We start from the raw sequence: 13,468 nt of genomic DNA, 5'->3' as shown, positions 1-13,468 counted from the left end.
GGGAGGTTTTCAAGGGAAACTTTGTGCCTGCGTACGAGCACTTTAAACACACACTGACCACACATGAGGGTGTGATCATTAAGGACCAACTTTATGTGGTCCCGAAGCAGGACAGGAATCAGATGATTGCCTTGTTCCATGACGGACACGGGCATCAGGGAATTGAGGCAACAACGAGGCACCTCAGGCAACTCTGTTGGTGGCCTAATCTTAGGACTGATGTCACACATTACATAGAGAATTGCCTTATTTGTGCACAGAATAACCCGGAGCGGTATTCTAAGAAAGCACAACTTCGGCATACTCGCCCAGTTAACGGCCCTTGGACAAACCTCCAGATCGACTTTATAGGTCCATTGCCCCCTTGTAGGAATGGCTATAAATACGTTCTGGTGGTCATCGACACCTTTACCAAATGGGTAGAGGCATTTCCCTCACGAACAAACACAGCTAAGACAGCTGCAAAGATCCTGACCCACCACATCTTCACGAGATGGGGTTTACCCCGAAGTATCGATTCGGACCAGGGATCTCACTTTACAGGACGGGTCATGAGGAACGTCCTGACAATATTCGGAATCAAACAGAACTTCCATATTGCGTATCATCCACAGTCCAGCGGGATTGTGGAGCGCATGAATCGGACCCTAAAAACTACCCTCAGGAAAATGGTTCAAGAGAATAATTCCACATGGGATTCAGTGCTCCCCTTTGCACTTATGTTCATAAGGAACACTGTCTCCACATCGACAGGATACACACCACACACACTCATGACCGGACGCCCTATGAAAGGTACAGAATTCCTTCTAGGACTGGACATGACAAGCCCCGAAGTGACGGCCCTCACACATGAAAAGGCAGTTAAAGATCTAGTTGAGACTGTGAGGTCTGCACAGCTCGCAGCCGCAGTCCAGCTAGGGAAACGCCGCCAGCAACGTACTGCCTGTTTCAATAAGACCGTCCACACCACAGAATTCCAGGTTGGGCAACAGGTAATGTTATCTGTTTATAACCCCAGCAGTTTTTTGGCTCCAAAATATTCCGGTCCCTACTCAATTTCGGACAAAATTAGCCCCTCCGTTTACAGGATCAAATATCCTAATGGGAAGACCGCGTGGTTCCATATAAACCAGTTAAAGGCATATGGAACACAGGCCAACCATGCCCACCATGTCCTGCTAGACACAGCAGAACACTTCACCCCGCCCACCAGAAACACTTTTCCACCATCCCCCTCACAGACCAGTTCATCCACGGACTCGCCCAAGACTCCGCCCACAGACCACTACAGACCACGCCCCGACACGCCCACAAGCTGCCACAGCAGAGACAGCAGGACTGACACTGACTCTGAAGACAGCGACAGCACACAGCCATACAGCCCACACTGCACCAACTACGACCCCGACTCCAGTGACCCCATGGAAGTCACCTACCTCAAATACCCAGAACCACCACCCGACCCCGACTACCCCGACAACACACTCGACACTACACAATGGCACAGGGACAATTCCTACAGACTTGTCCGCAATGACGAGAGTGACCCCCGGTCACACAATTCCAAAGTTGCATGCCTGATCCACACAAGGGTGTGGGATCCGGGAGAGCAGGACGACACGGTGTCTGACTCCCGACACGGCAACCCCTTTGTGACCCTGTTCACAGAGGCAGAATCAAAGTGAGGTGTCCAGATGATGTAAGATAGGAATCGTTTGAGGGAAACGATGTCCTTTCTGATGGAACCTGCACGTATGTTTGTCTTCGTTTCATGTTTGTTTGTCTCAGGATTGTACATTGTTCAGTTGGAGGATGGACATCTTCTTTTCAGCTGAAAAGATTGTGACCACCTCACATACACGTTAGTTTGTCCGCAGATACTTTTGAGAACTTCGGTTTGATTGGAGATCCTTTCCAAAGTTGTAAGGCCACACGCCAAATAGTTTATCTGCAGATATCTCTGAGAACTTCAGTGATGTCCTCAGTTGGAGCATCTTGGCTCCCTTGGTTTTTTTTAGGTGCCCCTCTATTCGGCGAAATAGAGGCTGCAAGTCATGGTCAACACATTCGTACCCGTTTCTTTCCAGGTTACTCAGGCAGTGGACAAACGGCACTGAGGACCCGCCCTGTCTGAGAACCAACCCTTGGTCAGCCAAGCTCGGGTATGGCACAGCACGCCCTACCCGGGGATCCCATCCAACTCGTACCCGTCGCGGCCCATACGCAACTCATTCGGATGTTTATTTCAAAGTTTGTTTTCATTTTACGTTAGGTAGCCCTTCGGCCGCCATCCCACATGCTATTTACATCCGGGAACATTCGGATGGTAAATCAGCAAAGCCTGCGAGACGGCTCGCAGAGGGAAGGATTGTTAGGTGTATGCTGGTCTTTAAATTCGCTTTTTGAAAAACAAAATGAGGGGAGTCACAGGGTGTGACTTAGCCAGTCATTTTAAAGGGTCAATTGGGTTTTGAAAGACAGATGCACTAACAAGTAACGGTCTTAAACTGTGTATTGACAGATACTGTGCTTGATCCCAAAGGTTTCAAAGGACGAGACAGAGGTCGAAGCCAGGATTGTCAATACCGGAGGAAGAAGGAAGAGAAAGAAGAAGAACAGCAAAATGATGGAAGCCCACTTATTACTGTTTAATGTCATATGTATATGAGTGGAAACAAGACACGTTTCCCCCACAACCCCCACCGTAAATGTTTCAATTACAGCAAACCCCCAGTGCTCAGCTCTGATCAGCGAGGTTCAGACCTGGTGTACTAAATTCATGACGTGGTACTCCATGTCCTATATAATCGAATCACTGTTGGTGATCGCGATCCTCATCATCCTAGTGCAGACCCTCAGGTTGAGGAAATGGAAGAGGAGAGCCTCTCGTTCCAGCACCTCACCCATCTATAGAGTTCAATCCCCCATCTTCGGATTCCACCAAACCCCTCAACCCCTCACTGATTACAACACTCTGTAAATAAAAATTCAGCCATGTATTATATTGTTCCATACTCGACTGCCGAGTTGGGAAGTGTGATGTTGTGGTATGAATGGTTAAGATTTTAGAGTGATGAAATGTTAAGTTAAGGTTAAGGTTAATAGTGATAGGTAGAGGTTCCCAGTTGTTGTAATGCATGTCCCTTTGACATAGGGCCAAGTAGAGATGTTAGTTAAAATTTTTTTCTCTTCCTCCCATAGTTTAGGAACAGAGTAGAACAGGAACTGGCAAGAGGTCAGAACACAAGGAAGGCAAAGTACATAGGTGATCCTTCACAATAGTATGATTGTGAGGATCACAAGGAGGGAATGTAGCCATGCTGGCCACGCAAAATGGACACTGAGCCAAACTAAAATGGAAGGCAGCAGGGAAAGCCTGTTTAGTAAGAACAGACAGCCTGCTCTCAACTAATTAGCATTTTGCAAGCAGCAAACCAGTTTTCTGGCCAGGTGCAGATCTCCAAGCCAAAGGTGTTAATGGCAAAGCGCTTAACATTCTGATGAGGCGGCCCAGATCCAGACACACACAATGGCAACATTTCCATCTCAATGTAGCAGTTAATTGGTGGAGTAGACAGGATGGCACCAGAGTAACAAATATCGAAACCACCCCCCAACATCGAGGAAAGCCCCGCATTGGAGGATTTCGAAGGTAGCCGTTTGGAAACGTTCCAATCGGTTCCGAAAGGTAGAGCCCGCCTAGAAGGGGGCAAGGACATTAGAGAGGGGTATAAAAGCAAATCCCCCACAGAGCCCCGGTCTGTTAAACCCGTGCTCCGGCTCTGACTGACATCTTGCATCCTGACTCCAGCCGTTGAGCACCAGCCGCCGAAACCGTAAGTTCAACGCTCGCTACGCGATCCAAGCCCACTAGACTCCCAAGTACCAGAACGCTTGCTGAAGGCTGCAGACAAAACCAGGACGAAGGCCTCGTTCTCTGACCTTGCCTGTTCCTGTTAGATAAGTATTCTGTTTGCTTAAGTTTAGTTATAGCTTAGTCTCTTAGTGTGTGCATGAGTATTTATTATAACTGTATAATAAATATTGATCGTTTGAACTTTACTAATCGGTGTATCGTCTTTATTACTTTGAACTTGACCTTGGAATACTTGTGACGTTGCCTATACGGCAACTGGCGACTCCAGAGCTAAATAATTACATAGAACAGAGCCTAGCAGTGTTAAGCACACGTCGAACTCGGAGGCGTGTTAATACACTCCAATAAACGCGTTTTACGCCCATAGTAAAACGTGCAACACCATCCAGTTTCGGATGAGCTGCAATCTCCTTCAATTAAACATTAAACAATTGTTTATCCAGATTACTAGTGCTTTGTGGGGGGTTATTTGATTTTTATTTTGATTGACATTTCAGCTTGCAAGAGGGTGCAGGGACAAAGTCTTTATCTTTGGCCCCCACAACAACTCCATCGTCATGCTACTGTGTCGGGTTGATTCAGACTTTGTGTAACATCAGCATCCTATTCAACACAAAGCTGCCAACCCAACCCCTTATACGCTCTATAACAAAGGTGACCTTTGGAACTTTGTCCATCTCTGCCCCTGCCTCAGTTTATCTGCTGCCATCACCTCCAGATTTAACCCATTAATTCAGACCTGGGCAAACTCCCACAGGAGCTTCTGGTCTGGCCTGTGGCTACGCCAGGGATATAAACACAGTAAATGAGCTAAATATATTTAAGATGCCAAACAACTGACAAAGAATAGATCCTTCCTCCTGATTTTTTTTAAAGCATGCTACACTCACACTTACACACACACACCCACCCACACACAAAAGAGAGTTCAGACCTTGGGTGCACATCACTGAAAAGAATATCCTCATATCCTTTTCAACACCCTACCACCATAACCTCCGCCTAAAAGGAATTTGCCTACGGTCCAAGCTCATGCAAATGAACAATAATAAAAACTGATTAAAATATAAAAGCATTAGGGGCAGCACGCAGGTGCCCACACCCCACACCTTTTTTAAAAAAAATACCCCTTCTCACTCTGCGTATATTTGTATTTATATCAATAAACACATTTTTTTTTAAAAAGGAATTTCTCTGCTACATTCCCAAAGCTACAGTATTCCAGATGGACTTTAAAACAAGAGTGGGTGCAGGAGTTGGTAGTGAGTGGCACGGTAGCACAGTGGTTAGCACAGTTCCTTCACAGTTCCAGGGTCCCAGGTGCGATTCCCTGCTTGAGTCACTATCTGTGTAGAGTCTGCATGTTCTCCCCGTGTCTGCATGGGTTTCCTCCGGGTGCTCTGGTTTCCTCCCATAGTCCAAAGATGTGCAGGTTAGGTGGATTGGCCATGCTAAATTTCCCTTAGTGTCCAAAAAAGGTTAGGTGGAGTTACTGGGTTACAGGGATAGGGTGGAGATGTGGGCGTGGGTAGGGTGCAAACTCAATGGGCTGAAGGCCTCCTTCTGCACTGTAAGGTCTATGACTCTATGATGAACTATTTAGGAGGCATCAGTGCAGAAAGCTCCTCCCATATCTAGAACCAAAGCACACTTTTAAGCAGGTGTAGTTACTATTATTTTTTCCCTGCCCCTCTAATGCTGCTGGGGAATTATTGGCAGATGGATCAGTAACCAGAGAACACAGATACAAGTTAATTGGCAAAAGAACCAAAGGGTAGTAGATTTGCAGACCTAGCAAAAATGTAATCTACAATTCTGCTGGATAACAAGTTGAAATAGAAAAGCATAAATGCTGCAATACCCTGTACCAGTGGCAAGGCACAAAATACGAAGACTGAAAGTCTCCAAAAGCAATCCCGGTGACCCAAGAACACAAAGAGATAGGAGCAGGAAAAGATGAAACGCCCATGAACCTGCTCCACCATTCAATAAGATCCTGGGCTTCAACTCCACTTTCCTGACTGTTCCCCATATCCTGCAATTCCCGGTGATCAAAAATCTGTTTATTTCAGCCTTAAATATATTCAGTAAAGGAAGATTCGCAACCCTCTGGGGTAATTTCAAAGATGAATTTTAGAACGTCTTTTGGAAATCCTGGTATACTATATCTACTGGTTCCCCTTTATCCACTTACTAGCTATACCTTCAAAGACTCTAATAAATTTGTTAAACACAATTCCATTTTGTGAAACCATGTTGACTTTGTCTGTTGATACTATGATTTTCCAGATGCATTAATAAGATTTATTTAGTAATACATTCCAGCACTTTCCAGAAGACTGATGTAAGGCTAGTTGACCTGTAGGTTCCCATTTTCCCTTTCTCACTTTCTTGAATAGCCTTGTTAAATTTGCTACATTTTAGTAGGTTCTTCCCCCTCGATGGATAGATCCTGGCAAACTATGCATTTTAAACACTGAACCACCTTCAAGAAAAAAAACTGGACACGATTAGGACTTGCTCAAGTGAGTTCAGTTCCCAAATATCCTGAAGTTGGCAAAGAAAATCTTTGTTTTGATCCAACCATGTGTATGAACAAACATTTTGTCTGCTGAATTGCAATAAATCTTGCGATTGATCCTAATTAATTGACTGTTATCGCAGCTCCTCATTCCATAACACAAATAACCACCAGACTTTGATGTCATTGTAGAGATAACCAACTATATTGTTCAGCTTAAGCCAAGAGGGCACAAAATACAGGGTATATTTGGATTCATTATTTTAAAGTGAAGGTTTTATGTTTATTTGTACCAAAATGTATCTTATTTAAATTGTTTGATTTTCAAACATTTCCATACCCACCATGGTCCTCCAGCTGAAATGTTTCCGAATCCCTGAATTAGCTGTTTCACCTAATATGCTTCTAAACCACCACCCTTCTTCAGCTCATCCAAAGGTCTGCTGCTCATATTCCATCATATACTATACTGGTTCACTCATTCATCACCAGTGTTGTTGCACTACATTGGTTAGTAGATCACCAATATCACACATTTAAAATGCTCATCCGTGGTTGAATCCCTTCATGGTGTCATCTCCCTCTTTCTCTGCAGCCATGTCCAGTCCTGAAAACCTCTAAACTCTGCATTCTTCCAACTCTGTTAGATAGATAGAACAGTACAGCACAGAACAGGCCCTTCGGCCCACGATGTTGAGCCGAGCATTGTCTGAAACCAAGATCAATCTATCCCACCCTCTGTCATTCTAGTGTGCTCCATGTGTCTATCCAATAACCGCTTGAAAGTTCCTAAAGTGTCCGACTCCACTATCACAGCAGGCAGTCCATTCCACACCCTAACCACTCTCTGAGTAAAGAACCTACCTCGAACATCCCTCCTATATCTCCCACCCTGAACCTTATAGTTATGCCCCCTTGTAACAGCTACATCCACCCGAGGAAACGGTCTCTGAATACCCACTGTATCTATCCCCCTCATCATCTTATAAACCTCTATCAAGTCGCCTCTCATCCTCCTCCGCTCCAAAGAGAAATGCCCTAGCTCCCTCAACCTTTCCTCTTAAGACCTACCCTGCAAACCAGGCAGCATCCTGGTAAATCTCCTTTGCACCCTTTCCAATGCTTCCACATCCTTCTGAAAATGAGGTTCCCATAACTGCACACAATACTCCAAATGTGGTCTCACCAAGGTCATGTACAGTTGCAGCATAACCCCGCGGCTCTTAAACTCAAGCCCCCTGTTAATAAACGCTAACACACTATAAGCCTTCTTCACGGCTCTATCCACTTGAGTGGCAACCTTCAGAGATCTGTAGACATGAACCCCAAGATCTCTCTGATCCTCCACATTCCTCAGAACCCTGCCGTTGACCCTGTAAGCCGCATTCAAATTTTTTCTGCCAAAATGAATCACCTCGCACTTATCGGGCCACTTATCTGCCATTTTTCGGCCCAGCTCTGCATCCTATCAATGTCTCTTTGCAGCTTACAACAGCCCTCCACCTCATCCACTACTCCACCAATCTTGGTGTCATCAGCAAATTTCCTGATCCACCCTTCAGCCCCCTCCTGCAAGTCATTGATGAAAATCACAAATAGCAGAGGACCCAGCACTGGTCCCTATGGTACACCACTGGTAACTGGTCTCCAGTCTGAAAATTTTCCGGCCACCACCACCCTCTGTCTTCTATGTGATAGCCAGTTACTTATCCAATTGGCCAAATTTCCCTCTATCCCACACCTCCTTACTTTCTTCATGAGCCGATCATGGGGAACCTTATCAAATGCCTTACTAAAATCCACGCATACGACATCAACTGCTATACGTTCATCTACACACTTAGTTACCTCCTCAAAGAATTCAATCAAATTTGTGAGGCAAGACTTACCCGTCACGAATTTGTGTTGACTATCCCGGATTAAGCTGCATCTTTCCAAATGGTCATAAATCCTATCCTTCAGGACCTTTTCCATTAACTTACTGACCACCGAAGAAAGACTAACTGGCCTATAATTACCAGGGTCACTCCTATTCCCTTTCTTGAACAGAGGAACAACATTCGCCACTCTCCAGTCCTCTGGCACTATCCCCATGGACAGTGAGGACCGAAAGATCAAAGCCAAAGGCTCTGCAATCTCAGCCCTTGCCTCCCAAAGAAACCTTGGATATATCCCATCCAGCCCAGGGGACTTGTCGACCCTCGGGCTTTTCAAAATTGCTAATACATCCTTCCTCAGAACATCTACCTCCTCCAGCCTACCCGCCTGTATCACACTCTCATCCTCAAAAACATGGCCCCTCTCCTTGGTGAACACTGAAGAAAAGTATTCATTCAACGCCTCTCCTATTTCTTCTGACTCCATGCACAAGTTCCCACTACTGTCCTTGACCGGCCCTACCATCACCCTGGTCATTCTTTTATTTCTCACATAAGAGTAAAAAGCCTTGGTCCTTGATCCGACCCGCCAAGGACTTCCCGTGCCCCCTCCTAGCTCTTCTAAACCCTTTTTTTTAGCTCATTCCTTGCTACCTTGTAATCCTCAAGCGACCCAACTGAACCTTGTTTTCTCATCCTTACATACTCTTCCTTTTTCCTCTTGACAAGACATTCAACCTCTTTTGTGAACCATGGTTCCCTCACACGGCCATTTCCTCCCTGCCTGACATGGAGATACCTATCAAGGACACGCAGTATTTGTTCCTTGAACAAGCTCCACTTTTCGTTTGTGCCTTTCCCTGACAGTTTCTGTTCCCATCTTATGCTCCTTAATTCTTGCCTAATCGCATCATAATTATCCCTCCCCCAATTATAAACCTTGCCCTGCCGTATGGCCCTATCCCTTTCCATTGCAATAATGAAAGACACCGAATTGTGGTCACTATCTCCAAAGTGCTCTCCCACAAACAAATCTAACTCTTGGCCCGGTTCATTATCCAGTACCAAATCCAATGCACCTCTTGTCGGCCTATCCACATATTGTGTCAGGAAACCCTCCTGCACACACTGTACAAAAACTGCTCCATCCGAACTGTTCGACCTATAAAAGGTTCCAATCAATATTTGGAAAGTTAAAGTCAGCACTGACAACTACCCTGAGACCTTCACACCTATCCATAATCTGTTTTTGCAATTTCTTCCTCCAATCTCTATTACTATTTGGGGGCCTATAGAAAACTCCTAACAATGTGACCGCTCCTTTCCTATTTCTAACTTCGGCCCATATTACCTCAGTAGACAGATCCCCTTCGAACTGCCTTTCTGCAGCCGTTAAACTATCCTTGATTAACAATGCTACTCCTCCACCTCTTTTACCATCTTCCCAACTCTTACTGAAACATCTATACCCTGGAACTTCCAACAACCATTCCTGTCCCTGTTCTAACCATGTCTCCGTAATGGCCACAACATCGTAGTCCCAAGTACCAATCCACGTTCCAAGTTCACCTACCTTATTCCAGATGCTCCTTGCATTGAAGTAGACACACTTCAACCCACCTTTCTATCTGCCGGTACGCTCCTGCGACCTTGATACCCTCCTCAGTACCTCACTACTCTCAACACTGGCTTCTGGACTACAGCTCGTTTTCCCAGCCCCCTGTTCTCAGCTGCATTCCAAAAACCTTTCACCCCATCAGCTGTCTAGGTCCTGAGCTCTGGTATTCACTCCTTAAACCCCTCCGCTTTCCTTCTCTTCCTTTCTTTTCTGGTGAAGAAAGACTTGCATTCTTAAAAAAAAGGGGGGCAGAATTGTTGCATATGATTTGTTAGTAACTTCCATATATTCCTTTGTGAAGATGAGGAAAATAAAGTGGGAAGACTATATTGCAGGGTATAACATTGCAAAGATTGAGTAATAAAACACTTTAAAGATATTACACTTTGTACAGCACAGATCCCTGTGGTACACCGGCGCGGTGGTTAGCACTGCTGCCTCACGGCACTGAGGACCCGGGTTTGATCCTGGCCCTGGGTCACTGGCCATGTGGAGTTTGTACAATCTCCCCGTGTTTGCGTGGGTTTCACCCCCAAAGCACAAAGATGTGCAGGCAAGGTGGATTGGCCTCGCTAAATTTCCCCTTAATTGGAAAAAGAATTGGGTACTCAAAATTTTTTTTTTTTTTTTTTAAACTACAATTTATTAACAAACATTATTTCCAATCCTAAAGATAATTTTGTGCTTCAATTTTTCACTTTTTTTTATGTACAGCTTCCAAAAGTAGATTTGATACATTGTAGAAATCTGTTAAGACATGTTTTATAAAACTGAGAAACTAATCATTTGATCACTGAATGCTGTGCAAATAATCAATCCTATGCGTTCTTTACAATATACTTTAGGTAGATCATGAGATAGTCATAGAATCCCTACAGAGGCCATTAGGCCCATCAAGTCTGCACTGACCCTTCGAATGAGCACTCAAGCCCATTTACGAGTGTCCACCATGCCATATTCCCATAATCGCAAAACCTAACCTGCACATCTCTGGATACTAAGGGACAATTTTAGCATGGTCAATCCAACTAACACACACATCTTTGGACTGTGGGGGGAAATCGGAGCACTTGGAGGAAACCCACGCCGAAACGGGGAGAATGTACAAATTCCACACAATCATCCGAGGCCAGAATTGAAACCAGGTCCTTGCCACTGTCAGGCAGCAATGCTAACACCTGTGTCACCGTGTTGCCCCACATGTTAACCTTTAACACACAGCTCTCATTACAAAATGTCAATACAGCATCAACACTAAAACGGAACAAGATGCAAAAGATTCAGTAGTTATGGTTCAAGGTAAAGCATTTTGTGATCTTTACTTTAAACTATACAGTTATAATTCAAATGGTTAGAAATTCATCTTGGGCAAATCAGTAATAAACAACTAGCTGATCGGATTCTCCAGGTGCATAGTATACTGTGTTTAAGGGATAAAAGATTAAAAGCTACTTAATTGAAATCTCAAAAATAACATGGAATTTACCTACCACATTAAAATGTTTGAGATGATTTCATCTTAATAATTGTTTTTAGAATCTAAATTTCAAAACACCTTTCATTGTCCTGACACTTTCCACGTAAAGCAAATTACTAAGCTATTTAATGGCACTAAAACAAACAAGACAATATATAACAACAGTTTTCAACTAGATCACACTTCACTCAATATCTACTTTATAAATACGGACAATTTTTATAAGTACATATACTTAAAATTTTTAGAGACTTAAACCCTACCTTTTCAAACCCTGACAGCTAGCAGGAAAAGAAACAATAAAACATATGTAACAGAGACAACAAATTATATAGTGGCTACTCTACAAGGTGCTAAATGTAAACAATTAATTTTCTGAATTATATCTAACCCAGCACTTCCCCATTCTCTCTCATATACCAAAACACACACACACACAATATAAATGAGATTATATCACAAACAAACTAAATTGGAAACTCATTAATCAATGGCTGAACCAACATCCAATGGTTGCTTCCAATCAAGAAAAAATAATTAGATTTTTCTTCTACTGTACATCTTGGCTTTTAAATACTAATACTAAAATGCTTTTGGTGTAGTTGGTTCTGTAGAGATTGCAATGAAGGATTAACATTGTTTGTAACTACACTGTACTTTGAGTGTTCATAACTTTGCTACAAGACATTTTTGAATGTGATCAGTCAACTAGCATGTTAAAAAACAAAATATTATGTTAACTGTCTGAGTTCTAGCCACTAACCAGGACCTGGGGCTAGTTTTTGCAAACAAAAAAAAACAAACAGCAGATCTTTTAACGGAAAGTACCTACCCGCCTCATCAGTACAGCATTTGATCTTTCTTTCAACTGGGGGTCTGTGGGTAAATTCTTCCATACAATGTAAGGAGTATCATACTTTTCTCGAAGCCTTGGGCATCGTTTGAAGATGAAGTCAATGATGAAAAACTTTACTCCTGCATAAAGTCCTGAAACAGAAAAATGCAATCCACTAGTTTCAAACTATGAAATGCAGTATTGTGTACATACATGCAAATTTCTCACATATCCTTTCCATCAAGTGTCTTTACCTCAAGGAACTTTGGCTCAGAATCACAGAGCTGCAGACACTGGCACGTCATTGAGGGAGAATGTTACCTGAACACTTTGCTCCTGGAGGCAGTCACGCCTCCCTTTGGTTAGTCTTCTGTTTTGATTAGTCATAGATTCCTACAGCACAGAAAAGGCCCTTCGGCCTAGTCAGGGACAGGCGGGTGTGACTGCAGGTGAGTCTGGGAAGGGGATCAGGAAGGTGCAAATGGAGCAACTTCAACCTTTGCAAATGGCCAACTGGTGTGAGGTGCTTGCACCTGTACAGACAAGAGTGAGGACTGCAAGGTGGATGAGCAAACTACCCCCATGGCACCATGGCACAGGAAGCCATTCAAGTGGGGGAGCTAACCAGGCTGTAGCGGTAGTAGGGGACAGTATATTGAGGGGAATAGACATAGCGTACTGCAGCTGGGAGCGAAGGTCCAGAAGACGCTGTTATGTGCCCACTGTCAAGGTTTGGGACATCTCCAGGCTGGAGAGGAACTTGCAACGGGAGGGGGAGAATCCAGTAGTCAGGGTCCTTGTCGGTATCAATGACATAGGTAGAGCTATGAAGGAGGTTCCACTTGGAGAGCAGGAACAACTAAATTAAAAAGCAGAACCTCAAATGTAATCATCACTAGATAATTACCTGAGCCATGAGCAACTTGACATCGGGTAAGAAAGATTAGAGAGTTAAATGCATGGCTTCAAGATTCAGGTGGGAGAAATGTAATTCAATTCCTGGGGCACTGGCATCAATGTTGAGGTAAGTGGGAACTGTAACGTTGGAACAGTTTTCATCTCAATTGTTCTGGGACCAGTGTTCTGGTGAGTCATATACCTAGGGCAGTCGAGAGGGCTTTAAACTAAGAGGGCTTTAAACTAACTAGTGGGGGTGAGGGAAGTTGTGATAAACTAAACAGAGGAGGTAAGAGAGGGTGGGATAACAATAAGGGAAATGGTCATCAGAGTGTGGTCAGGGTCCTTGTAGGAATCAATGAC

At 44.1% G+C, this 13,468-nt stretch overlaps 1 protein-coding gene across 7 annotated transcripts in view; it reads right to left on the bottom strand.

The window, feature by feature from the left end:
- Positions 1-13,468, bottom strand: part of gramd4a (GRAM domain containing 4a) — a 233,247-nt gene that overhangs the window by 37,592 nt on the left and 182,187 nt on the right. For 6 of the 7 annotated variants that reach the window (XM_038811399.1, XM_038811396.1, XM_038811397.1 and 3 more), the window contains 2 exons: positions 12,206-12,360; positions 11,637-11,654 (listed from right to left, as the gene is read on the bottom strand). In XM_038811399.1, the coding sequence (XP_038667327.1) occupies positions 11,637-11,654; positions 12,206-12,360 (173 nt within the window). The remainder of the gene's footprint in view (positions 1-11,636; positions 11,655-12,205; positions 12,361-13,468) is intronic. The other variant, XM_038811393.1, reaches the window with a different exon arrangement.

This window comes from Scyliorhinus canicula, chromosome 11, assembly GCF_902713615.1.
Source record: "Scyliorhinus canicula chromosome 11, sScyCan1.1, whole genome shotgun sequence".
Taxonomy (NCBI): Eukaryota; Metazoa; Chordata; class Chondrichthyes; order Carcharhiniformes; family Scyliorhinidae; genus Scyliorhinus; species Scyliorhinus canicula.
This window is presented reverse-complemented; position numbering and strand designations above follow the sequence as displayed.